A 27,556-nucleotide genomic window follows, 5' to 3' on the forward strand; every position below is an offset into this window, starting at 1 on the left:
TCCCACACGAGGGCCTCACCAAGGCCTTCGCCACAATTCCAACAGCTCGGGCGCAGACGAGGTTGGATGGTGCGAGCAGCCCCCCATGTTGGTGACAGGGAGCACGGGGGTCAGGGGGACAGGCAGGGCAGGGGGCCAGGTACCCGTAGTCTGAGGACACCACTCACGGCTTTCCAGAATCGTGCTGAGCATCCGCTGGGATGCACCTGGCATTTGTACTAGTGATGCATGTGCTTAAAATTGAGGGACCTTAGCAATCACCTGAGAAACTAGAGGGTTAGTACTTAAGAAGCAGATTGAGACACACATTAAGATAGAAAGCCAGACATGTGTGTGGGTCCTGACCCACTCAGCTATGAAGCATCAGCAGGGAAGCAAGGGGCACCCCCTCATCCCTCCGTTGGTGGAGTGCGCACCGTGTCTGGAGACTCTGCCCTGAGCTGGGAGAACAGTGGAGAGTATTTGGTAGTTTGAGAGATGAAGAAAATTATTTTGATGACAAATCCTAGAAGATGAGAGGCATTTTATTCTCAACCCAGCAGCGCCCCCTTAAACTGGTCCTGATTCCACCTGCTGTTTAGCCCAACTGATAAGAACAGAGAATGTCTGAGCTAACAGGCATCTTCTGAAATTATCTAGCTAAACCCTCTCATCTGACAGATGGAAAACTGGATTCAGACGTGCCCGAGATCCCCCAGATCCCCAGATAGTAAACCACAGAACTGGGCTGGAACCCGGCCTTCCGGCTCCATCTCTGTGAACAGGTCGTGTTCTTATGTGCCCGAGGGGTGTGGGCTCGTCGACACCCAGACAGCGCCCTGGGTCAGCTCTCTGCACCCGGGTAGCCCCAGATGCCGCTGAGGGACACTCTTTGGGCTCAGGTCTGCTCAGCAGGGTAGGAGCACAAAACTGTCCTCAAAGTGTTCCCTCCTCGGTAGGAGTCTAACGGCTGGTAATAGCACAGGAATGTTCTGTGGTCACCCTGACGTTTAAAACCCCTCGTTGGCCCTTAGGTGCAGGCCATGGCCCCTGACACTGGCAGCCTTTCTGTTTGTCCTGTGTGTGCACTTTCACCAGGGCTCTTTCTGGGGTAGCCCAGCTGCATCAACAAAGGAGTTTTGTAAGACAAAGCATCAGAAATGCTGAAAAGGCAGAACTATATCTGACCGATACACACCTACTGTCAAGGCTAAGACGGGAGTAAAACAACCCTCATTTCTCAAGAATTCACACATCAGTTGGTTGTAAACAGTATAGAGAAATGTTGGGATAAGTGGCCGGGGAGTGGTTGAGCTGCCAATAAGACCCCAAACTACACAAAATGTGGATGATCGAATTTGGTGGTGGGATGCTTGATACTTTTCTGTCCTTTGCCACATCAGCATGAAATGCTTCTTTAAAAATTTCTATTGAAGTACAGCTGATTTACAATGTTGTATTAGGTGAATTACTTTTAATTAAGAAGTAGACCTTAAAGAGACGGTATCACAGGCTGCCTTGGTAGTGAATCACTGAACTGTACAGACCCTTCTCCATTCGTTCTCTTCTCCTGTGATCTCACTGTGCCACGGAGACTCACTTTGCATAGAAGAACCCTGTATCTTCACAGCCTCCAATACCAAGTTGCTTTTTTAGTCCTTTTTTTTTTTTCAGTTTTTTGGCTGTGTTGGGTCTTTGTTGCTGCGCACGGGCTTTCTCTAGTTGTGGCGAGCGGGGGCTACTCTTCATTGCGGTGCGCGGGCTTCTCATTGCGGTGGCTTCTCTTGTTGCGGAGCACGGGCTCTAGGCGTGTGGGCTCAGTAGTTGTGGCACGCGGGCTCAGTAGTTGCGGCTCGCGGGCTCTAGAGCGCAGGCTCAGTAGTTGTGGCGCACGGGCTTAGTTGCTCCGCGGCATGTGGGATCTTCCCGGACCAGGGCTCGAACCCGTGTCCCCTGCGTTGGCAGGTGGATTCTTAACCACTGTGCCACCAAGGAAGAGTCCCCCGGGTTGTTTTTGGTCACTGGAGCTGAGCCATCCCAAGGCTGTGGGAGGGTTTAATAGAAAGAGCTCTGAGCTGGGAGTGGGTGGACCTGGGTTATAGGGCCTGCTTGCTACTGTCTGGTTGTCTGTTTGTCTGGCCTTGGGCAAGTGGCTTAACCTCTCTGACCCTCTGTATCTTCATCTATAGACTGGGGTGATACCACTTGCCTTTCCTACCTGTATGGGCTCCTCTGAGGACCAAATGAGGCAACAAATGGAAGTTTTAAGGACATTCTAATGGCAAATTAATGACAGCCCTGCTGCTGAGACCTTACTGTTTTGAGTTAGACTTTTGGCTTTTGCCTGAAATTCCGAAGAGGGGCAGGGATGGGGTATTAAGGTTGGCTCGCATCTTGGGAATTTTCTCAAACCTGGGGCTTTTTTCTTTTGTCCTGTTGCTTTCCTGATAGGCGACTTTATCAGCCCAAATCCTGAAAATGCACTTTCCCCAGAGACCCTGCTGTTTATCTCCGGAGCACGTGGTCAGGGTCTAAAATACAGTGTGTGCAGCTGAGGACAATCCCAGAGGGCAGAGCCATCTCTTGGTGCCTCAGTGTGGCCCAGTGAACTGGCCACCCAGCACCAGGGAGTGTCTGAATGCCTGCCGACGGGGAGAGCGAATTCAGGATGGCCAGATGTGGACACAGCAGTGAGGGAGGCACAAAGCTCTGGTGGGCGTTTAAACTTTAGAAACCCCGTGAGCAGGGTGAGCTCCCGGTGCCTGGCCTTCTGGAATGTCAGCCGAGCTGAGAGGCCAGGTCCCCATCGTTCCACCTGCTGAGAGTCTCGTGGTCACCGCTGCAGTCGGAGATTTTCCCACACCAGCCTCCACGGTGCGCGCTGTTTCCTGGTGAGCTCGGGGAGGTGAGAGCCGAGATTAGCATCGTGGAATGTGGGATGGGGGAGCCTTCCAGCAAAGTCCACTACTGGTGCCAAGGGACTTCTCTGTGGGGATGCTTGACCGAGGAAAACGCACCGCGCGCTGCCGTGGTCGCCGATATGGCGCCCTCCTCGTCTCGCTCTGGGCGGGACCAGCTTCAGGGGACCAGCCGCAGGCCCGCCCAGGGCTCCAGGCAGCCTGGGATGGGAGCGAGACCCGCGTCCTGGTCTCGGCTCTTTCGAGACCGCCTTGTCCTGAGTCACTTAACCGCCAGGGCCTCAGTCGCTAGAGCATGATGGTTCCATGAGGAATAACCGAGTATGTGCGACAGGGCTTTGGTGTGTGGGAACTGCTCTGCTGAACAAAAGTGAGAGGGTAATGATTATTTGAAACCGCAGAGGAAGGTACTCGTTAAATTAGGAGCTAAGCGTCCACACCTGGTTCCTCCTCCTCCTTAGTGACCTGCAGTCTCGCGGGGTCTGCCCGTTCGCCGCCCCCCCCCCGCCCATCGGCACAGGCGTGCACCCCCTACACGTGCTGCCGGGGCAGGGGCTGCCTTGTCCAGGAGTTGATTCAGACACTTCTGCACACCTGCTGCATGTGGCGCAGAACAGCGAGATGAATGCTTTCCCCTCACCCTGACGGTTCACAGTCCGGTTAGAGAAATAGACTGATAAATGATAAGTCCTGTAATAAAGGTAGTCTAAGGTGCTGTGGAAGCACAGATAAGAGAAGAATGAACTCTGCCTGAGGGATCGTATCTGAATTGTGCTTTGCATGACAGTAGGAGTTCACCCTGTGAGCCAGGATCCTGGGGCTGGGAGCTGGGGGCAGGTGGGTAGGAGGAAAGGGCTCCAAGCTTCAGAGAGGCGGTCAGCTCCATCCTGCAGGGACCCAAGTGAAGCGAAGTCTGTTCTCCCAGGAAGGAGTTGTACGGTTGGCGAAGGGTGACCTTGAACTGAGGAGCTGAGACAGCATTCCAGGCAAAGTGTCCACAGTTGCACAGCTGTGTTTAAAAAGCTATCAAGATCCTGCCTGGGCTCTTGCTGAAAGAAGGAGACGGGGTGCAGAGCACATCAGAAATAAGGCTGCAGAGGTCGGCAAATCCCCGGGGCCTGTATTGGAGCCTGCAGGGCCCGGCTGAGAGCTCCTGACTGTGAATCACCCGTGGGAAGCTGGTGGCTCCCCGCCTGGGCCGCCGGCTGAATCACCGTGAAGCCTGCACTGCACCGCAGACCAGTCGACTCTGTGGTGGGACCCAACTCCCGAGGTGCAACCAGCCTGGGACGCTGAAATAAACCAGCACCAGAGAGGCTGAGTCTGGAATCTGCCTACGTAAGAGATTGCCGGCAAGTCCCAGTGGACTATGTGTGGGAGCCATTGCCTCGGCTATGGTGGAGGCCCTGGGGCTTTAGGGCAGAGGCCAGCATAATGGGGCCACGGTTTTAGGCATCACTGTTCTAGCAGAGGTTTGCAGATAGCTTGAAACAGGCTAAGCTGAAAGATTTGGAGAACAATTAGGAAACCCAAAAGAGAGCTGGGCAAAGGAGGGTGCAGACCTGGACCCTACAGCAGAGGGGTTGGGAGGGTGGAAGGGTTTAAAAGAAAGATTAGGTACACAGAAAACTACAAAACGTTGCTGAAAGAAATTAAAGAAGACACAAATAAATGGAGAGACCTCCTATGTACATGGATTGGAGACTTAATATTAAGATGGCAATGCTACCCAAAGTCATCTACAGATTCAATGCAATCCCTATCAAAATCCCAATGGCATTTTTTTGCAGATATAGAAAAATCCATCCTAAAATTTGTATGAACTCTCAAGGAACCCCAAGTAGCCAAAACAATCTTGAAAAAAAAAAAAGAACAAAGTTAGAGGTCTCATACTCCCTGATCTCAAAACTTATTACAAAGCTACAGTCATCAAAACAATGTGGTACTAGCATAAAGACAGACATATAGACCAATGAAATAGAACAAAGAGTCCAGAAAGAAACTCTTCCATACATATATGGCCAAATGATTTTCAGCAGAAGTGCCAAGACCATTCACTGGGAAAAGATAGTCTTTTCAATACATAGTGCTGGGGAAATTGGATATCCACATGTGGAAGAATAAAGTTGGACCCTAACCTTATTATACAATATACAAAAACTACAGTAGTTCCCCTTATCCACAGGGAATATGTTCCAAAACCCCCAGTGGATGCCTAAAACCATGGATAGAACTGAACCGTGGATACTATGCTTTTTCCTATACATACATACCTAGGATAAAGTTTAATTTATGAAGTAGGCTCAATAAGAGAATACCCAAATTGCCAGTGTCACTCCTCTTGCACTTTGGGGCCATTATTAAGTAAAATAAGGATCACGTGAGCACAAACACTGTCGATACCGCAACAGTTGAGTGGATAACCAAGACGGCTACTAAGTGACTGGCGAGGGGGTAGCACATGTACTGTGTGGATATACGCTGGACAAAGGGATGACTCACGTCCGAGGCGGGACAGAGCAGGACAGTGCAAGATTTCATCAAGTTACTCAGAGTGGCACGAAATTCAAACCTTATGAATTGTTTATTTCTGGAATTTTCTTTTTTTTTAAATTTGTATTTTATGTTATTATTATTATTTTGGCCACGCTGTGAGGCATGTGGGATCTTAGTTCCCCAAGTGGGGAACGAACCCGTGCCCCCTGCAGTGGAAGCACGGAGTCTTAACCACTGGACTGCCAGGGAAGTCCCTGGAATTTTCTTTTTTTTTCCCCCTTATTTATTTATTTATTTGTCTGCGTCAGATCTTAGTTGCCGCATGCAGGATCTTCACTGCAATGTGCGGGATCTTTTAGTTGCGGCATGTGGACTCTTAGTTGTGGGATTTAATTCCCTGACCAGGGATCAAACCCAGGCCCCCTGCATTGGGAGCATGGAGTCTTAACCACTGGACCACCAGAGAAGTCCCTGGAATTTTCCATTAAATACTTTTGGACCCTGGTTGACCTCAAGTAACTGAAATCTTGGAAGGCAAAACTGCTGATAAGGGGGGTAACTTCTGTAACTCAGAATGGATCAGAGACTTAAATATAAGAGCTTAAACTGTAAAAACTTAGAAGAAAACAGGGGAAAAGCTCCATGACATTGGATTTGGCAATGATTTCTTGGGTATGACACCAAAGCACAGGCAACAAAGTATTGATAAAAATATCAACAGATAAATTGGACTACATCAAAATTTAAAACTTCTGTGCACCACAGGACACAATCCACAGAGTGAAAAGGCAACCTACAGAATGGGAAGAAAATACTTGCAATTCATATATCTGATAAAAGGTTAATATCCAGATTATATAAAGAACTCCTACCAACTCAGCAACAAACAAGCTGGTTAAAAAATAGTCAAAGGACTTCTTGAATAGACGTTTTTCTAGAAAAGATATACAAATAGCCAACAAGCACAAGAAAAGATGCTCAACATTAGTAATCATTAGGGAAATGCAAATCAAAACCACAGTGAGGTACCATCTCATACCTATTAGGATGGTTACCATAAAAAACAAAAACTAAAATAAAACAGAAAGTAATAACAAGTATTGGTGAGGATGTGGAGAAACTGGCACCCTTGTGTACCACTGGTGGGAATGTAAAATTGTGCAGCTGCTACGTAAAAAGTATGGGGGTTCCTCAAAAGTATTAAAAATAAATTACTATATGATCCAGCAATTCCACATCTGGGTATATACCCAAAAGAAATGAAAGCAGGGTCTCAGAGATATTTGTACACTCACTGTATTAGTTTGCTAGGGCTGCCATAACAAAGTATCACAGACTGGGTGGCTTAAACAACAGAAATTTATTTTCTCACAATTCTAGAGGCTAGAAGTCCAAGGCCAAGGTGTCGCCAGGGTGAGTTTCTTCTGAGACCTCCTTCTTTGGCTCGTAGATGGCCATCTTCTCTCTGTGTCTTCATGTGTCTTGCTTCTGTGTCTGTTTCCTGATCTTCTCTTCTTATAAGGACACTAGTGCTGCTGGATTGAAGTCTTATTGGAGGGCCCATCCATATGACCTCATTTTAACTTAATTACCTCTTCAAAGACCCTCTCTACAAATACAGTCACATTCTGAGGTAATGGGGGTGGGAACTTCAAACCTATGAGTTTTGAGGGGTACGCAGTTCAATCCGTAACACCTGTGTTCATAGCAGCATTATTCACAGTAGCCAAAACGTGGAAGCACCCTGTGTCCCTTGATGGATGAACAGATAAACAAAATGTGGTCTATCCATACAATGGAACATTATTCAGCCTTTAAAAGGAAGGAAATTCTGTTACACGCTACAACACGGATGAACCTGAGGACATTATGCTAAGTGAAATAAGCCCGTCACAGAAAGACAAATACTGTACGATTCCACTTACATGAGGTCCGTAGAGTTGTCACATTCATAGAGACAGAAAGTAGAATGGGGGCAGGGGGTGCCAGGGGCTGGGGCAGGGGGCTGGGGGTTGGTTGTCAAATGCATATGGAGTTTCAGTTTGCAAAGGGAAGGGCCCTGGAGGTTAGTTGCCCAACAGTGTGAATGTGCTTAACTGTACTGAACTGTACACTTAAAATGGTTAAGATGGTAAATCTTGTGTACATGTATTTTACCACAATAAAAAAAGGAAAAAAGAAAAAAAAACAAAAGGTTAGGGATGCAGCAGCTTCTCCCGGTGGAGGACTGCCCAGGTGCGGTTCCTGTCCAGGCATGGAGGTTTCCACCGGGCAAGAAACAGGAGGAAGGGGGAGCAGGGTGACGGGGACGCGATGACTTCATTTTAGACACCATGAGTCTTTGGCGAGCTACTCCCCCCAAGGCCATCTCTCTGGGCCACGGTGTCCTCAGGCTTTTCTGACCGCTTTGCCCCAGCGGCCAGCCCTCTCATGCGGCCCTGTCATCTTTCCAGGAGGACACACTTCCTTGGGCCACATTCGCGTCATGAAATGAAGTCCTGCGCATCGGCCTCTCCCCAGAGCGCCGAGGTGGGCTTTGCCCTCCCCTTTTCTGCTTTCCTCCCTTGCTCTTTTCCTCCTGCCCTGTGGTCCCGGCCTCTTCTTCCTGCTCCTTCCCTGGGGGGGGATGGGAAGGGAAGCTGGAGGTGGGGCAGGATCTCCGAGGGGGGGCCAGCGCGTCTCCACCCCTCCTTTCACCTTGTTGGCCCTCCGCGTCCTCCCTGGTGCTTGACATTCGAGGAGGACTCGGGGAGGGGCTGGTGATACACACAGAGAGCCAGGAGCGGCCCTGGACGAGGCCAGACGGGCACCTGAGGGTCCAGGTCGTTGACCACGTGCTCTCTTTCCGTCCTAGGACCTGAGTTCCTTTGCCATGCCGCTCCTGGATGGAGACCTGGAGAGTTCAGAAAAGCATCCATCTCGTAAGGTAAGCCACCTTCCTCACAGCTTCTCACGGCTCACCTGAGGTGCCACTGAGGCAGAACTCCCTCAGCGTGAGCCCAAGACACATCCACCCGTGCTTCCACCTGTGCTCTCACCTGTACATCCACTGTGCTCCCACCTACATGTCCACCTGTGCTCTCACCTGTACATCCACCTGTGCTCCCACCTACATGTCCACCTGTGCTCTGACCTGTGCTCTCACCTGTGCTCTGACCTGTGCTCCCACCTGCGCTCCCACCTGTGCTCCCACCCGCGCTCCCACCCGTGCACCTGGCTGCAGCCGAGCTCAGCCTCACACCTGCCAGGCTTCACTCCTTTCTCTTCTCTTCTCTTCCCTCTGGGCTCCCCAAAGAGGGCAGAGGTGATGCCGAAGATTGACAGTGAGCTTGGCACCCTGAGCGCCGAGGAGCTAATTAGCGAAGAGAGGAGGTTGAAAGCATCAGTGAAAGCGGGATGTGGAGACCAACTGTCTCCCCCGCAGGCGGGAGCCCCTTCTCCCTGCCCGTTCCTCGCCCCGTTCCTCTCCCTTCTGTCCTCTTTCCCCCTTTTCCTTTCCTCTCTTAAATCCACATTCTCCCCTCTCCCGCTGGTCAGTCTTTCCTCCACGAGGAAGCTGGGGCCGTGGAGGGCAGGCAGCTGAGGAGTGCGCGTCCCGGGGTAGGTGGGTTGGCCATGGCAAGCAAAGGGAGGTCAAGGTGGTCCGCGGTCAGGGTGAGTGTGGGGCAGACGGCTGGGGCGGCTGGTGGGCCGAGGCTTCGGGAGGGGCCGCCGTGGGCAGTGTCTGAGAGCAGAGATAAGAGCTAGGCTGAATTCTTTGGCCCTGGAGGTTCCACGTCCCTCATCCCACCAGGCTGATGGCAAATGTGAATCTCCATCATTATTGGGACTTCCTTCCGAGATTGTGCAAAGGTCCTGGGGTCCCACGCAGCACCTACACTTGGGTTTTAAATGAAGAAACTGGACTTCAGGATGGTGAAAAGACTTTCCCACAGTCATAGGGCTGCTTAATAACCAAGCCGGCTTCAGTCTGGGTTGCTTGGTGCTCAGCCCAGTGTGCGTTGCGCTGCGTCTGGACACCCTGAACTGGGGCCAGTGGCGCAGGCCCTGCAGGGAAGTGTCCTCAGCCGGACAGGTACCGCACAGAGGCTTCCTGCCCTTTCTGGGTCATCTCTGCATCTTTGTACCCTGTGACTAAGATCCCCATCTCCTTAGGGAACTGCAAATCCTCAGTGACTGCCAAGCTGAATGTGGACTGGACACTTGGCGGCCTCCTCGCCCATCTAGGTACCACGCAGAGTTCAGTGGAGGGGCCACAGCTGAGCTCCCCTTTAGGGGTGCTCTTGACTCAAGGATGCCAACCCTGGGAGTTCCCTGGCGGTCCAGTGGTTAGGACTCTGTGCTTTCACTGCTGAGGGCGCGGGTTCAATCCCTTGTCGAGGAACTAAGATCCCACAAGCCACGCAGCGCAGCCGAAAAAAAAGAAAACGACGATTCCAACCCTGCATTCCCAAGCATCAGTGGATATAGGAGCTGCCTGGTCTTCCCACCTGTCCCCTTTCCTGGTCCCCCTGTTCCCAGAGGTGGCAGCTCTTTGTTACATAGCACATCGCGGTGCAAGGGCTTCTGGTCACCTTGACTCTGCACAGCTCTGTGTGCAGCTCCCGGGCCAGTATCGGGAGGAAGGTCAGTGCCGTCGACGTCCCTGGGATCATTCAACACCACTGTGGTCACTCTGGGTCAGCCAGCATGGCCTGGTCTGGGGCAGTCTGTGGAATGCCCAAATGACCACAGGTTTTCCCGTCTGTGTCCCTTGATCCTGGGATGAGGAGCCCGGCTCCTTTGTTCATCTTTCCTGGCAACTTCCCTTCTGTGTGACCTGGGACAAGATATTCTCTGTGAACCTGTCTCCCCATCGGCAAACCCGGGCTCGTGACGGTGCTCACCTTTCCTTATGAGGATTAAATGAGCTTGTCGATGGAGCAGACGTAGAGCAGTGACTGGCCCGGGACACGTGCTCAAGGGCAGTCTGGGAACGCAGGCGTGGCCTCAGGACATCCCCCACTTCGGAGCACCGTGAAGGGGTGCATGCACGACCCATTTACCCGAGCCGTCGGGAACGTGGCATCTGGCCAGGCCTTAGACGTGGCTTGGGCCCTCTTGTCCATTGCTGGCCGTGGGCACCGTTCCTCCCTCCCCTCTGCCAAGAACGCCAGCACCTTTCCGTCCGGAGCGCACAGGGACTCAGACCCGAGCCGCGCACCGTCAGCACGCTGGCACCGAGGGCACTGGCACAGCCTCCACACCCCCCCAGCCTGAGTCGGGCTCCACAGACCCTCACCTCGAGGTTTTGTCCAACTCGGCCCCCCCTTTCCTGGCGCCTTTCACCTTTAACCCCCTCGCCCACGCCCATTTCCCTCAAGCTCCCAAGGGGTGCCCGGTGCCCAGCTGTCAGTCACCGCCGAGGCCCCGCTGACCCCAGCCCCGCTGACCCCCTCGCTCACCTTCACACTTGCAACCCTCTTCTTTGCTTTCCTGCATCCTCGGGGACGCAGCTGAGACCGAGCCCCGGGTGGCCTGGCCCTGGCCCCCGCGGCCCTCCCTGCAGTGGCAGGCAGAGGTGGGCCTGGAAGCTCTGCTCGCGGTGGCCTGACAGCCCGCCCCGTGGCTCTGCAGAGCCGGCAGGCACTCGGGAGGCTCTGGGCCCTTCGTTCACGTTCACCCAAAGCCAGGGAAGCGTGCCGTTACGTTTAGCAATGTGTCACTTCACTGCAGCTTGCTAAGAGGCACGGGCTCTGTCCCTAGTGGCTGCGATCGTGCCGAGATCCACGCCACCCCACCCACCCTGCAGGAAGCAGACCCGGGGGCCCACCGCCACCGCCCCCTCGCCAGGGTCAGGGCGGGAGACACGGGGGACAAGGCTGGGATGGGCCACAGCCACCACTGTCTGGCCGTGTGGGGAGAGGGCCTGCTTTCTGGAGCCCCCTCCCGAAGCCCGATGGCTGAGTGCCTGGCTCTTTTGGCCTGCAATTCTGAGCCCGGAATTGGAGTCAATCCCAGTCCGGAGAATCCTAGGGCTCCCCTTGCCCGTCAGATAAGGTTCAAACCGGCACCCAGGCCCTTCGAGACTGCCATTTGGCTCAACTTGCCCCAGTGACCCGTCCGCGGTGGCCCAAGTGAGTGGCTCTCTGTCCTCCCGGCTCCAGCTCCTCTCTCCCCCCCAACCCTGGGACACCTCCACCCATCGGCCTGTGCACAGCCCGCCGGCTTTCAGCGCCTTCCCTGCTCAGGGCCCCGTGATGGGCAGTGTCTCCCTCTGACATCTCTCCCCGTCTGGGCCACTCTCAGGGCAGCCCTGTCTCGCCTGCTGTTCCCCAGGGTCTCGCGGGGACCCCGTCCTCGCCCACGTCTTGTTCCCTGCGTGCAGTGAGCGTCGACTTTGCTCAGCAATCCCTCCTCCCTAGGCAGGGCTCACTGTGCTGTGTGAAGGGGACAGGGGCAGCCGCGGGGTTGGCCTCCTACTGTGACTCCCGCCCTCTGCCTTCAAACTTGACCTTGACTCCTCTTCCATTTCACGTGGCCAGGCTGCTCCGCCTCCTGGCCGTTTCTGCTTTTCTCGGGAGGTGTATGGTGGTGAAGGTCAAGGCCGTGGGCCTCAGGTCCCGCCCAGCACTCACCAGCTTTGGGGCCTTCACTCAGCCTCCAGCCAGCGCCCTCTCTGAGCTCCGGGCTCAGTGGCACCCAGAGGGTGATGGTGACAGGCCACTAGAACGTCTGCCCTAAATGACCGTGTCCCCCCCGCCCCCGTGCTGAAGAGCCCTGTGGTTCCCCCTCAAAGGAGGGTCAGGTTCTCTCCCCACGTGGAGTCTTTCCGTAAATCAGCCCGGCCTCCCCGACTCTCCACATCTACCAAGGATCTCTTTGTAGTGAATTCATGATGGTGAGAGCTGACCTCCCAGACGTACCTGCTGTGTGCCAGGAACTGTGGCAGGTGCTTCCCTTGTGTATATCCTGTCATCTTGACGACCCTGCGAGTCGGCCTAGTGTCCCCATTGGATGCATGAGGACACTGACACGTAGGTCACTTGTCACTGCTGGAAACTGAGCTGGGATTCAGACTCCTGTATCTTTGACCAGAACCCTGACATGTACCACCCTGCCGTGGGGTCTTCCTCCACCCCTGGGCCTGCTGTCCCTGCGCCCCACCCCCACGTCCACAGGGGCACGCCGCCCACTACTCCAAAAGCTTCTCTGTGTTCATTACTCTTACGATGCAGAAAAGCCTCAGAAAGCTTGAGTCCCATAGGCCGGTGGATAGTGGCTGAACGCAGTACTCTAGAAGCAGAGAATCTAAATGCTTTTCGTACCAAATGGTCAGAAAAAGAAAACCTTGAACTTCTCCATAAGGAGGAGAGCTTGAGTTATATGGCTCTGGGGAAGCTCGGCCTCTGCCTCAGAATCCCACTCGGCGAGGGGACTGGCACGGGGCCAGCCTCTGCACCCCTCCCCGCCATGGCCACACTGGTCCTTTAACGCAGGGTGGAGGGTCTCAGGGAGAAGGGGGCGTGCGGTTGAGGGTCCTCACAGGGCATCACTTCCTTAAAGGGACCCCAAGCCCAGCTCGGGGGCACCCTCTAGTGGTGGAGGAGCTCACAGCGGTCCCGGGTCCAGGCAGGCACCCCAGTGGATAGAGGCACAGAGGCTGCCTCTGTCCTGTGCTCAGTGCACCGGTCGGCACCTGCCGTGCGGAGCCCAGGGGACACGTCGTTTTTTCCTTTTCTGCTGCAGAGCTGGGTGGGCCCCGAGGCCCTTCTGGCTCCTGTGTTGCAGGCTTACCCACGGGACGGCAGCAGGTCACGTATAGAGTACAATTCCTGTGCATCAGGTCTGGCCGATGCCCCTTCAGACGGCCCTGAGGGGCAGGTACGACCCCTCATTTCACGCAGGAGGAGCCGGAGGCTTAGGGAGTCTACATACCCTCCAGGGTGGCCCAGAGGCAAGCGGGTCAGGCCCAGGCACTCAGACGGGAGTGCCAGCTGCTAAACCCACCAGCAGGACACGTTCGAAATTCCTTGAGTCTGTGAGTTGTGTGCCTTGGCTTAAATATGGAGTCCAGTAAGTTTTCAAACCATAACTACAATTGCAAGTCATCACCGAAGTGAGCCTCAGAGCTTTGCGGCCTTGTCCGCTTTCTTCCCGACCTCTGCCTGCAGCCCCCATTACTCCAGCGCCGAAGCTGCTTGGAGGTGAACACCTCATCACTTCCCACGCCAGGGTCCCCTCAGGACGGAGCCCTGGGCCCACTGTCTTTCAGATCAGAGAGATCAGATCTGTAGTCAGACTTCGAGAAGGACAGACACGAGGTCTTGAGGAGTGAAGGCCAGGAGACGGAGCCGCGAATGGGACGAAGGGGGAAGGTGCCGTGTTTCGAGCCTTCTCGGCTGCTTGGCTGTCCTCCCGCACCTCCAGAAGCCCCTTCCAGGGAACTGGGTGGGGGCCAGTGGGCTCCTGGATGCTGCGGCCCAGCCCGTGGGTGGGTCATCCTGGGGTCCGGTCCTTCCCCCGGGCCGCCTCTGTCTGTGGAAGAGCCTGGAGCTGCTTCTCGGGCCGGGTGTCGTGGCAGCAGCTGGATGGTGGGCGACAGTGGGAGGGCAGGCACGACAGGGACACGTCCTCACAGGCTCTGAGTGACCTCACCCGTCCGTCTGTCTGTCTGTCTTGTCTGTCTGCAGGTGGACAGCCCCTTCGGCTCAGGCAGCCCCTCCAAAGGCTTCTTCTCCAGAGGCCCCCAGCACCGGCCCTCCAGCCCCGTGTCTGCTCCCGTGAGGCCCAAGACCAGCCCCGGCTCCCCCAAAACCGTGTTCCCGTTCTCCTACCAGGAGTCCCCGCCGCGCTCCCCCCGCCGCATGAGCTTCAGCGGGATCTTCCGTTCCTCGTCCAAAGAATCTTCCCCCAACTCCAACCCGTCTACCTCGCCCGGGGGCATCCGGTTCTTCTCCCGCTCCAGAAAAAGTAAGGCATTGATGCTATTGTTCAGGTGGGTGCAGGGCTGCCGGGGGGCTGCTCACAGCCGCTTGGCCGCGGTGCCACCTGCAGGGACACCAAAGCTGGCCGGGTGGCTGTTACTGATGGTGCTGAGTGCGTGCGTCTGGTCTGTCCCCCAGGAACAAATTTATCTCCAGAGCAACGTGTTTCCACCTGTCGCTTTATTCCTGCACTAATCCACCCAGTATGGCGTGGCTTGTGGGGTTAATGTAAATACCCCGATACTCACAGTATGGCTGTGAGGACAGCCACGTGGAGCGCTAGCCTCCAGCCTTCTCTGGAAATCAGTAGCGGCCCACGCCTGGGGCCAGAGGGCCCAGCCCTTTCTTTGGTCTGCCCCGTGCAGGCCCCCAGTGCTTACGGCTTGGCGTCTTGGGGATTTGAGTGAACCTGTTTCTGGCACATCCTGACTTTTTCTGTCTCAGGCCCTGGGTAGGTGGGGTTGATTTGTTACAGAAACAGGGGAAACAAATGTGTGTTTCAGAGAGAGTTCTTTAGGCTCATGAGTATTTGTGATCTAGGGATAAAATATTCTCCACTGAGCACCGTTGATCGTATCTAGAAATATACAAGGGGAACCATAAAGTAGATGGAGTGTATTTTCACCGTCCCCGTGTCTTAGTGCATCTCCCTACTCTTTACGACTCTTTCTGATGACATAGGAAGTTCCTATCGAAGACAATGATTTGGAAAACAAGCTTGCCCTTGGGCATCGTGTCTGGATTGGTCCTCCTTTCTCTCCGGGTTGTATTTGCAAGAGGACCTGTAGGTTGGAGCTATTGCTCTATCTGCAAGGCCAGCCCAAGTGCAGTTTCGGTCTCCGTGACTTGTAAGGAAAGGGTGGGGAACTTTCTTCTTTAATTTTTTTCGGTGGTTTGGGGTATCGTTCCTAGCACCCCTAAAGGCATCCCCACGATGACTGCACTTATGTGTAAGGGTACAAATGTCACAGGACAAGGTGGTCCTCACACAGACAGTACGGGTGACGTGCAGTTAGGAACTTAGATATGAAGCCAGGTAGGGAGGTGTGTCCTAGCACGGATATCCCAGCACCCTAGAGAGCATCCCCAGTTTCCTGGTCAGGGGTCCTGAAATTCTCAAATGTGCCATCACGCCCCACCTCTCAGAGGGGAGGGGATGTCATACCAGACCTTCACCAGGTGTCCTGTTTCTCCAAAGGTGGCATTGTGCCTGGGTTGCTTACAACAGAACTAGGTCGTATTAATTTCCTGGGGCAGCCATTACAAAGTACCCCAATCTGGGTGGCTTAAACAACAGGAATTTATTCTCTCAGTTCCAGAGGCCAGAAACCAAAATCAAGACGTCAGCAGGGCCATGGCCCCTCTGAAGAGTCTAGGGGAGAATCTGTTCCAGGCCTTTCTCTTAGCTCCTGGGGTTGCTGGCGGTCCCGGGCGCTCCTTGGCTTGTGGAAGCAGCACTCCAGCCTCTGTGTCCACCGTCATGGTCGCGTGGCCCCCTCCCGCCATGTGTCTGTGTCTGTGTCTCTGTGCTGCTGCTTCTCCTCTTCTTCTAAGGACAACAGTCATTTTGGATTGAGGGCCACCCTACTTCAGGATGACCTCCTCCTAACTAATTACATCTGCAATGACCCTATTTCCAAATAAGTTCGCTTTCTGTGGTTCCTGGAAGGACATGAATTTTGGGGGGGACACCATCCAACCCAGTACACAGGTTACATTGAAAAGCCAAGATCTGCAATTCATGTCACTGGCTGGGGAGGTGCAGGACTTGTGGGTGTAGGGTGGTCATTCTGTTAAGACCAGGGTCATTTCTTTCTCTTTTTTTGGCTGTGCTGCACGGCATGTGGGATCTTAGTTCCCTGACCAGGGATGGAACCCATGCCCCCTGCAGGGGAAGCGCAGAGTCTTAACCACTGGACCACTAGGGAAGTCCCAAGATCAGGGTCATTTCTGAAGGCAGAAAGGAGCAGCCAAGATATGGGGTCTGGGAGGTCTGGGGGAGCCAGCAGGTGGGATGCTGGGTCCTGAAGACGGGCCAGATGTTCAGCTTCCCGGGAAGCAGGAGTCCGTGCTGCCCTTTTCTGGTCAGTGTTTTTAAAGGCCACTCAGTGTGCTAGAAAGCACCCAGCTGCAAAGGTGTGTCTTGTTAGGTGCTGTGCAGCAAAGGTGTGTCTTGTTAGGTGCTGTGCAGCAAGTGTGGCTAGTTAAGGCTTCTCTGCTGTCTGACTGGGTAGCCGTAGGCGGGGCTCAAGAAGGCCGTGGAGTGGCTGGGGCTTTCTTGTAAAGACATGCGTTGATTAGGTCAGGGCGGGGGCTCGGCTTCTTCAGAGAAGCTCTCTGGGAGCAGGTGTTCAGACCAGGGCGGGGCTGGACCCAGGACAGTAGCCCGTGCTGTTGCCCTTGAACCACCGAGCCCACGTCCTTGACCTTCCCCGAGGACGTGGGAAACCAGCCCTGCCCAGCCCAATGATGAGGCAGGAAGGTCTGAGTCCATGTCCAGGCAGTGTGTGTGCACTATCCACGGGGGCCTCCGCTCAGGTCCTAGCCACCTGATGTTTTCACTGGGCTTGCTGTGAGGCTTGCATGGGGGGTATACAATCTATCTGCTTTTCCTCCTGCCTGAATCTACGCCCGGGTCAACGTGCCCAGACTAGATATTGCTCCCACTGCCCCAGAACTGACTTCACAAAACTGAGCTTGAGAGTAATGCCAGCGGCCTGTATGGAGGGTCTGGATAAACAGCTGCCCATGAAACCCGCTGTGTCTGTTGGAAAGATGTCGTGAAGACACTGTTTGTCACACGAGCCCCCTGGGAGAGATTTCCTGTCTCGGTACCGAGAATAGCTGTACTTCTGAGCAACTGGATTGTTTTTGTCTATCATAGACACTGATCGTGTAACGACCCAATTTTCCCTGTCTGCATTGCCTGCTGGAAATCTTAGAACCAAATGTGTATGAGGGGCCTGCAGGGATACGTTTCTAGCCTGGTTTCTGAATCCAGTTCTGGTCCCCATCCTTTTACTTCCCCCCACCCCTCTTTTTTTTAAAACAAGGAAGACAATTTATTGGAAGGATTTGGGTGTATTTACAGAATTCAAAGAAGAGCTGAATGCTCAGGACTCAGGAAGGGAAGGAACCAGGCTGGTTCTGGGGGGCTTGGCAGCAAGAACTCATGGAGATCCAGAGAATTCCTAGTCTTCGTGTCTCTCCATTTACCATTCCAGATTCCTCATTATAGGATCTCTGATTAGCCCAGTTGGGATCTCTGAATCAATCAGTTACTGGAGGGCTGGGAGGCAGGATCATGCAGCAAAAGCAGAGTAACCAAGAACCCACCCAGGAAGTGAGCAGGAAGTTCCTGGAGAAGAGGCGCAGTTGGCAGCTCTGCAGGCAGCTGTAACACCCTCCTTGTGCACCGCCCAGCGTGTGTGCACACACAGCCTCCCAAAGATTCCCTCACGGAACTCGGTCCAGTCACCCTACACACAGTGGTGAGTGTCCTTGCTGCTTCCCCAGCGTCATGTCCAAGCACCACCACTAAGGATGCCAGCGTGACGGACTGAGTCCTCCACCTCGAAGTAATGAAGTTCCCATTTCTCCTCCAGTGCTGTCGGCACCCTGTCCTTCTGTCCGGTGACTTTCAGCCTACATGATAGACATAGAACCTAAAGGTGCAGCCAACCCCCCAGGTGACACTCAAGATTGGTAAACACTGCCGTCTATTATTAGGGGAAAGAAAGAGGGAAGACAGAAATTCTGAGCACAATCATTTTCAAAGGGGAATAAAGGAAAAGGAGATAATTCAATCTTCAGACACTTCAAGAACAAGACGGGTAATACAGATGGAGGCTACAGTTCCAGATGCTATGTCTGGTCTCGGGACCAGCGAGTACCTAGGCTGGCTGGTGCTCTTTGCCCAGGGAGGAAAACCGGCCCTTTGTTCTAGAAGGACCCTACCTCTTGGAGGGGCTGCTTGTATGGAGTGGCTGTGGCCTTCCCCTGGTCTCCGGGCCCAGTGGCGAGTTGATTCAAGACACGTCTTGGGGGCTTCCCTGGTGGCGCAGTGGTTAAGAATCTGCCTGCCAATGCAGGGGACACGGGTTCAAGCCGTGGTCTGGGAAGATCCCACATGCCGCGGAGCAACTAAGCCCGTGAGCCACAACTACTGAGCCTGCGCGTCTGGAGCCTGTGCTCCACAACGGGAGAGGCCACGACAGTGATAGGCCCGCGCACCGCAGTGAAGAGTGGCCCCCGCTCACCGCAACTGGAGAAAGCCCTCGCACAGAAACAAAGACCCAACACAACCAAAAATAAAATAAAATAAATTACAAAAAACAATCCATTAAAGATGGCAGCATCAGGACCACAGTGAGATACTGAAAAAAAAAAAAAAAAAAAAAAAGACACGTCTTGGGGACTCTGGGGTTTTCGTCACACTCCTCCCAGGCCCGCTGTTAGTAGCAAACCTAATTCCCTTAGAGGATCAGGGTCAGCTACCCCAAGCAAAGCAATAATGTGCTATACAGCCTCCTTGGCTAATACAGTGGTCGGCATACTGCAGCCCAGGACAAAATCCAGCCTGAATCCGTTATTAATTTGTGTACATTAATCACTGAGACACAGTCACGCCCTTGTTTCTTTCCCCTGCGGCTGTTTTCACACGTAGCAGCAGACTTGAGCTGTTGAGCTATCCGAGACCACGTGACCCACAAAGTAGGACATGTTTACGCCTTGTCTAGTTCCCAAGAAGTCTTACGTGACCATGTGGCAGTAGAAGCTTCCAGAAAACAGCAAATCTTATCTCCAAAAGATTTTTTACAACTTGATTGAGGATGACTTTGCCTTTGTAGATGAGGAAAGGGAAGTGCACGTCCGTATGTTCTTGAACTGCAAATAATAAGATGAAAGTCTTTTTAAAAGCAAAAACAATCTTGCATAGTCAGCAAGGCAGGACCTCAAGAAGGGCTACATTTCACATTACTAAGCTTTGCTCCCTAATCATTGATAATAATCCGTGTCTACTATGCACGTTCGAAGTGCATTGTACATGAGCATTGTTTTTTTTCTGCCATATGCATATTCCTTTATTTTACTTACGTGCTTGTAATACTCTACGAATACATTACGTACATCATAAAACACACCAAAAAATTAATTTAATTTAAACATTTAAAGGAAGAGATCAAAATACACAGAAATTAAAGTTGCCACACTTTTCTTTCCACATCCAGTGGACCATTTTGCACACACTCTGGGACGCTAAGTAATCTGCATCCCAGGTTAATTTGGAGACCAGTCTCCTAGGTGTCCGCACGCAGGGTCCACTTCCCGGGTGAGCGGACAGGAAAAGTAAGATTCTCAAAATTAAGAACTGTAGCAAATTTAACTTTGTTTGCTTTCTCGATCTTCTGTTGGCCAATACCTAAAAGCATTTCCATATCAGACGATTCCTTTTAATTCAACATACAGCGAACACACAGAATCGAGGACAGGACCTGTGACGGCACAAAACTCATGTACGCCCTCAGACTCTCCTGGGACCAAACTGAAAAGGCTCCATGGGTGGAACTGGTCTTAAGCAAGGGCGCAAAAGAAGGGAATGGCAAGGACGGCAGAGAAGGGACAGAAGGAAGTTCCAGATGGGCCAGAAGACCACAGGTTGCGGGGACGAGCACGTGGGGAGACAGAAAGCAGCTTTCCTGGGCTGAAGTAGAGAGAGACTGGGCTCTGAGAGCACAGCAGGGACGAAGAGGCCAGTTGATGGTGGGGGGGGATGGTATGAGACAACCTATGTCACCATTTTAAAAAAAAACAAAAAACAAAAAAAAAAACAGGGCTTCCCTGGTGGCGCAGTGGTTGAGAATCTGCCTGCCAATGCGGGGGACACGGGTTCGCGCCCTGGTCTGGGAAGATCCCACATGCCGCGGAGCAACTGGGCCCGTGAGCCACAACTACTGAGCCTGCGCGTCTGGAGCCTGTGCTCCGCAACAAGAGAGGCCGCGATGGTGAGAGGCCCGCGCACCGCGATGAAGAGTGGCCCCCGCTCGCCGCAACTAGAGAAAGCCCTCGCACAGAAACGAGGACCCGACACAGCCATAAATAAATAAAAATAAATAAATAAAAATTTAAAAAAAAAAAAAAAAACAAACTTTAGGTTGACCACAGAGACAGCTGACAGCCATTACAGGTCTCTGTAAAGGGAGAATGAACCAAAATGGTGCTGGGAGAATATTATTAGGGCTGCTTGTGTAGAGAGTGAGAAAGGCCTGTGAGGATATGAGGCCACCATCCTAGTCCAAGGTGGCTTGGGACCCAGACCAGGGATTAGGAGCCCTGGAACGGTTGGCAGAAACAGAGAGGGATGGAAAAAGAATTAATGGGGGCGCACAAAGGGTAGGCAAAAAAGAAGGAAATGGAAAGAGAGAAGGACAGAGCCCCAAACCTTGTGCATTCGTGCCACTCGTGGGCTTGTGCAGTGGTAGAGGTTCTTGATACTGACAACTCAAGACAAACTGCTCCTTGTTCAGGGCTCGCCGAAGCCTCTTCTTCAGGGCCTTTCTCGGCTTGGGGCTGCTGTGCCCCAAGATGCTGGAGTGCAGACAGATGCCGGCATAGGTCACCGCCTCCCAGGCCCAGTGCCGGTGCTTCCGGAGGGTTGGGATGTTCACAACGACGGTAATCAGGCAGAGGAAATATGATGAGAAAGAAGGCAGGTGACTTCAGGGCCATGGTGTGAGCCCGGGTGCTGGGATCACTCGGGCCGGGTCTGCGGTCCTTCATCTGCCCCAAGTGCCGGCGCAGCGAGAACACGAGTGAGAGGGTGGGCACCAGGAACAGGAGGAATGGAACTGATCACATGATAATTGCATGAGGTAGAAAAAAGCGCAAAGAGACGGTCTGTGTTCTACCAGCCAGGGTGTCGTTTCCATGGGAACTCTGGGTGGCAACCATCTGCACAAGAATTGACTTCTCGGTGGCTGATGAGACGACGGTCAGACCAGACAGGATCCGGGAGCCCAGCAGCAGCTGGGACACTGACCGAGGAATCCTCTGCTTCAGCCAGAAGAAGATGGGGTGAGAGAAGGATGCTATCTTCACACAGTAGAAGACAGCAAGCCAGGTGGTCAGCCAGAGCGTGAGAGTGTTGATGAAGCTGCAGGAGATTTTGAAATAAAATCTGGAACCAAAACCAAAGGAAGTCAGGAGGTTGTTCTGGAGGGCCATCCCTTGCGGACGGAACCGGGAGGCGGCCGGGCGGGCCACAGTCATGTCGCCTGCGGGCAGCGTCCAGCATCATCCAGCGTCCCACTCCGGCTCAGCACGATGACTGTGAAGCCGATCTGCAGCCTGGCAACCACCGACTCCAGGAAGAAGATGACCATGCTGATCAGCACGGGTGAGGGGGGCACTTCCTCCAGGGAGACTTCTACCCCCGGGGCTGGGACACACCCACGGGGAAGCACAGCCTCTCTGGATGAGCCACTCTGTTGAGACCTCAGGCCCAGAGGCTCTCCTTGGATTCATGCAAAAGCGTAGCTACCAGCCAACACCACCATCCCACCACCTCCCCACCCCGACCCCTGCCGGTCCTCCAGGATTTGAAAGGAGGATGCTTGTCATTTCTCTGGGCATGCAGATCCCTCCCAGCCCAGTGATACCCCGTCTCTGTTTGCATAACCCGTATTTGCTGCTCTTTATCAGAGCCAGATGTAGGGAAATGGTAACAGAAGAGAGGCTCCAGAGGTGATTGAGAATACCCATATTTTGCCCTTTATTTCTCACCATACTATGTCTTTCCTAACTTCTCCTTAAAAGATGTCCTTAACCTCGTTTCCCTCCCGTAACCACAAACCCTCCCTGGCCCCTCATGTCCCGGCTTAATAGTTTATTCCGTATCCTGTGCATACTGTATTAAGACCCACCTGCCGAGGGGGTGGAGTAGGAAGTCATTTGTGTGCACAAGTCTTGGAAGCACTAAGAAAAGGCTCCCTGTTACCTCCAGTGGCTGCTCCTGCCGCCTAAACTGGCGGGCTCCGTACTGGAGTTCCAGGAGTCTGCCCTTAAAACATGAGTTTCCCTGATGTGTTAACATCGATCGTTATGTTAATCTGCGTTAAAAACTCCACGACGTCAGATTTTGACCATTTTCATCAAAGTAGAAACTGAGGCCCAGAGGGGCTAAGTCACTGAGCAAAGGCCACACTGCTGGTAAGTGGTAGAACCAGGATCTGAACTCACGTGGTATCCGCTTTTACCTCCAGTACCCTACTCTTCAAGGCTTCCTCAAACTCCGAATACAAGGCATTGCCCATCCTTGCAGGCCGGATAAATGCAGCAAAGCTCAGAAAAAAAACAAAGGAACGACAGTTCCTTCCCCAGCCAAAGTGGGGGGCTCTGCCAGCAGAGGTTTCCCCCACCCCGACCTTCACACGAGAGGGCGCCTGCACCTCACACCCGATTCCTGCTCGGTGTAGCCCTCAAGCTGCTCCAAGTTTCCATGGACATCGGCCCACCACCAGGCCTCATCCTTCACGCCCCCCCCCCCAGAAGGTTAGCATCAGACCCCATGGGGCGCGGGAGGGAACAGCCCTGCCGCCAGCCCGGCCTGCGGGTTCTCAGTTGCCTCCCGACAGGCCTGTCTGATACCCCCTTCCATCCTCCCGCTCAGGCCCCTACAAGCCCTGTGCCTGCACAAACCAGCACTCGTCCCGCTCGGTGCTGTCAGGGAGTTCGTGCTTTCCCACTGCCTTCTAGCAGCCACAGACACAGGCGGGAGGGCCTCCCCCGAGCCCAGGGTCCCCAGGACCTTCCTCCCGGCCTCCGCTGGCGCAGGGCCTGCTCTCTCCTGGAATAAACTCCGCACAGGAATGGCTGGGAGCGCTCAGATCATCCTCCAGCCGCAGCCAGGGGAGCCACGGGGTGGCCACGGGTGTGGGCCCAGCCAGGTGGATGCTTTCAGGTGGTCTGTGCACGTGAGACCCTCCTCCCCAGCTCACGTGCCCCATGGCGGAGGGGCGGCCTGTCAGGGCGTCAGTTCTGCCTGCTGTTAACCTAGAGTATCCAGGTGTGTCCTGTATCTCCTTGTAAAGTACCTTAATTCCTCTGTGGAATGAGGCAGCCTGTGAATTTCAAGAACATAACTTGGACTTTCTTGAATATGCTTCTGGAACTGGGTAAGGTTCACAGGGTCTGTGTACAGCCTTGCTTGACAGGGAATTGAGAACACGTCAATTCTCTCACCCGACCAACACTTCAAGTTTAGTCATTTTAACTTATCCCAGATTCCATCTTCCCGGACATTTGTAGAATTTCCCTCTTCTTTCGGGGGTGGGGGGGTCAAGATTTTCTCTCCCAGGCTCCTATTCAGACTTTCAGGAGGACAGAAAAGTACACATCTTGCTCAAGGGGAGATGTTTCTCTCGGGAGCATTTACATTACTCTCAGAAGCAAAGACCTCGTTTTGGCTTAGTCCCAAAGAATGATTTTCTAGCTGTGAAATGGAACATCAGAAGCCCTAGTGACTCAGGCTCCGAATAAGCACGAGCCTTCAGGTGCATCGGGTGCTGTTTCCTTCCTTCCGGGAGGAGTGCTGTGAGCGTGACATGGTGGTCGGGCAGTGATTTGCGCAGCGGGGCTGGGGTATGGCTGATGCGAAAGAGGACCAGGCCTGACCCCCCTAATCTGGGCCCCTCGGGCGTGGCAAGACGGGGAGGAAGCTCTTCTCTGTGCAGACTCTGGACCATTTATTCTTCCTTCCACGATGAGGAACAATAACGTCTCCTATTTCTGAAAGTCTTCTTTGAGAATTGCCTTCAGAGCCATATCTATTCTTTAATATTCTTGGTGACAGGCAGTTTTGGTCTTTGGAAGATAGATTTTCTTTTTGTAAAGAGATCTCTTTGGGCCAATAATGTTTGGGGTCAGAAGTTGAGATGAAGCTGCGTTGGTAGAAAGGCACAACCGTGAGTCTGGGTGGAGATGTGGCACGGGCTTAACCACGGTGCCCGAGGCCGACCGGGGCTCCACGGCAGCGGGTCCTGCCGGGCCTCCACCTGCAGCTCAGCTCACCGTTCGGGCCGCAGCAGCTAACTCCCCTCCCTCTGCCCTCGGTACGAAGCAGCGTCCTTCTGACGTGACCTCGCCAACCGCACGGTGAGGTTTGGAGACAGTTAGTGGTTTTTCTGCTTCGACTCCGAGTGTCGTGTGGAGGGTAAAACACTTTAATAGAGAATATGTTTTCAACTTAGATCCTTCTTCCTCTTTTTCTGCCTCTGCGTCCCAGTGAGCAGTCAGGCCAGGGAGGACTGCGGGATACCCTGCCCATCCCAATGTGGCTCCGTAGGGTTGACCCCTGGCTTGCTGAACACACTGAGGCATCAGTGCCCACGCAGGTCTGTCCCTTCTCCTCCATGGCTGTCTAACCTGATGATATTCAAAATAAGGCCCAGCACCAGACCCCTGGGGACAGAGGGGGGTCCCGGCCTTAGCACTAGAGGCACCTTGTCCTGTGGGTTACCTTTTAGGGTAACGGTTTTGCTGGGTAGTGGGCTGGACGTCTCAGGAGGGGCAGGAGGTCTCTGGCCATGGCCATCACCCACCCAGTGCAGGAGCTTTTCCATCTCTAACAGGCCTGGCCGCCCTGGGGCACCACTGGCCAAACGCTGGCTCTTCTCAGCCAGTCACCGGCTCTCTGGTCAGCCTGAGGTTCTCAGGGAAATCCTGGACCCTTTCCTTCCCCTGCGAATGTTTCATCTCAGAGTCTGCGTCCAGCAGAGGCTCGGCTCTGCTCCTGGTCCTGGGATGCTACAGATGGGTGTCAGCGAGCATCTGGGCTGCAGCTGCTCTGACACTGCCCTCAGACAACCCGCAGAGACCTGGCTTAGAAGAGAATCAAATGCAAACCACCCAAAGGGTGAAAATTCCTGACACTGGGAGGAGGAGACGGTTTTCTGGAAAGTGTGTTTCGTGTGGGCCTCACTTCCCTCCTCCCCCGTCCCCCCTCCCAGTGTCCCACCCGCCATCACTTCCTCCAGAAGGTCTGCTGTTGACAAGAGCTTTCCTGCCAGCTCCTTCCCGCCCCCAGAAAAAGGAGATGGATTTTGACACATGCTGTTGTTTGCATGAGTGATATTCGAGAACAAAGCCTTCCGGGGTTCAGCCCACCGCTTCCCCACCCTCCGCTGAGCTTGTGTGAGAGGTGATGACAGAACCTCTGTTCTTTCCAGAAGATGTTGGTGTAGGCTGGGTGCCCCGTTTGGGTTTGCCGTCGTACTGCTACTCACGTGGCGTCACAGAAGGAGATGAAGCTGAGTGTGAAATTGCTGTTCGGTACACTTCCTGCAGGTGCATTGGCTCCCCGTAGGCTCTGCACGCATCAGACACTCAAACCATTATGGAAAGAATCGTCCTCCAGTGTTAGGAAGGCATCTGATCCCAGCCCACAAGGTCATAGTCAACATCAAGTTAGCGGGTCAGGAATGCAGGGGTCATGTAGGAATTCAAGGCAAGTTATCAGGCCAGGGCTTGTTGGGGAACTGAGCGAGATAAAGAACTGATTTCAGACAATGTTAGGTGGATTATAAAGACACACAGTTTCATTTAATCCTTCTAATAACTGTTACGGGTTTAATTGTGCCCCCTCGACAAAGATATGTTGAAGTCCTAACCCCCAGCATCTCCGATTGTGACCTTATCTGAAAATGAACTCATTGATGGTGTAATTTTTTTTTTTTAATTTATTTATTTTTGGCTGTGTTGGGTCTTCGTTTCTGTGCGAGGGCTTTCTCCAGTTGCGGCAAGCGGGGGCCACTCTTCATCGCGGTGCGCGGGCCTCTCACTATCGCGGCCTCTCTTGTTGCGGAGCACAGGCTCCAGACGCGCAGGCTCAGTAGTTGTGGCTCACGGGCCTAGTTGCTCCGCGGCATGTGGGATCTTCCCAGCCCAGGGCTCGAACCTGTGTCCCCTGCATTAGCAGACAGATTCTCAACCACTGCGCTACCAGGGAAGCCCCTGATGGTGTAATTAGTTAAGGTAAAGTCACACTAGAGTAGGGTGGGCGCCTAACCCATTATGACTGGTGTTTTATGAGAAGATGGTGATGGGAAGACAGAGACCCACAGGGAGAGCATCACGTGATGACAGAGGTAGAGACCGGAGTGATGGGTCTACAACCCAAGGGTTGCCAGCAACCACCAGAAGCCGGAAGAGGCAAGGAAGGGGCACGGCCCTGCTGACACCTCGATTTCAGACTGTGAGGGAACCCATTTCTGATGTACCTGGTTTGTGGTGCCCTGGTACAGGCAGCAGCAGGAAACCGATACAGGGACCTTCCATGGGAAAGCGACGCCGTTTAACAGATGGGAGGCTGAGATCCATAGAGCAAGCTTGGCCTATGATCTGTCGTCCATCGCAAGAGTACGGTCAGTAATGGAGGGTGCCGTGTGGCTCAGATGCCCCCCACTCTTCCCAGATGGGGAGAGAAGGCCGAATATGAGGCCGTCCAGCTGCTGCCACTTCCTCGAGTTTTGACCTCGAAATCATTGGTGATTTTCGAGAGAGCAGGTCGGGTAGCCGGGAAGGGAAAGAAGCCGTATTAGGGGCTGAGGATTGAGTGGCAGGCCAGGAGTCAGAGAGACTGGCCTTCTCTCACAGCGTTTGGGCCGTAAGGGAAGGGAGCAAGCGTGTGACGGGATCTCCGAGCTCATCCGAAGCCTGGGCTCCCTGCCTCTCCCACCCCCTCCCTGAGGCTGCGCTGGGACCATGTGATGAGGTTTCCACCAAAGGGAGTGAGAGTTCAGGGCTTCTGCCTAAGACAGTTCCAGGCAAATCAGAGGTCTTTCGTCTGCAGCTGCGGGCTGGAGGCAAGGGGCAGAGAAAGCCGAGGTGGTGCAGGTGCAGGAGGTGAACAGCCGGATCTGGTGCCTCGTAGGGAAGGCGGCCAGGCCAGCTGCCCTCCGCGTGGCGGGACTGTGCCATGAGCACGTCCCTTTTGAGGTCACACTACTGAGGACCCAGGGCTCATTTCTCACTGTGGCAAAAGTGGGCCCATCCCGACAGAGGCAGGGGGACGGGTAGCAAGTGGGTGGACAGAAGTAAATGGAAGCTAAGGCTTGCCTTGTTTGCTTCAAGGTAGGAGAGACCTGGGCGCGTTTATAGGTGGAGCAGAGATGATGCACGGGCAGGTGTGACGGGGCAGGG

At 53.8% G+C, this 27,556-nt stretch overlaps 1 protein-coding gene across 4 annotated transcripts in view; it reads left to right on the top strand.

The window, feature by feature from the left end:
- PRKAG2 (protein kinase AMP-activated non-catalytic subunit gamma 2) overlaps positions 1 to 27,556 on the top strand; it is a 284,802-nt gene that overhangs the window by 70,154 nt on the left and 187,092 nt on the right. For all 4 annotated transcript variants that reach the window (XM_059932996.1, XM_059932994.1, XM_059932997.1 and 1 more), the window contains exons 2-3: positions 8,248 to 8,319; positions 14,066 to 14,345. In XM_059932996.1, the coding sequence (XP_059788979.1) occupies positions 8,248 to 8,319; positions 14,066 to 14,345 (352 nt within the window). The remainder of the gene's footprint in view (positions 1 to 8,247; positions 8,320 to 14,065; positions 14,346 to 27,556) is intronic.

Source organism: Balaenoptera ricei, chromosome 9 (assembly GCF_028023285.1).
Source record: "Balaenoptera ricei isolate mBalRic1 chromosome 9, mBalRic1.hap2, whole genome shotgun sequence".
In the NCBI taxonomy this organism is placed as follows: domain Eukaryota; kingdom Metazoa; phylum Chordata; class Mammalia; order Artiodactyla; family Balaenopteridae; genus Balaenoptera; species Balaenoptera ricei.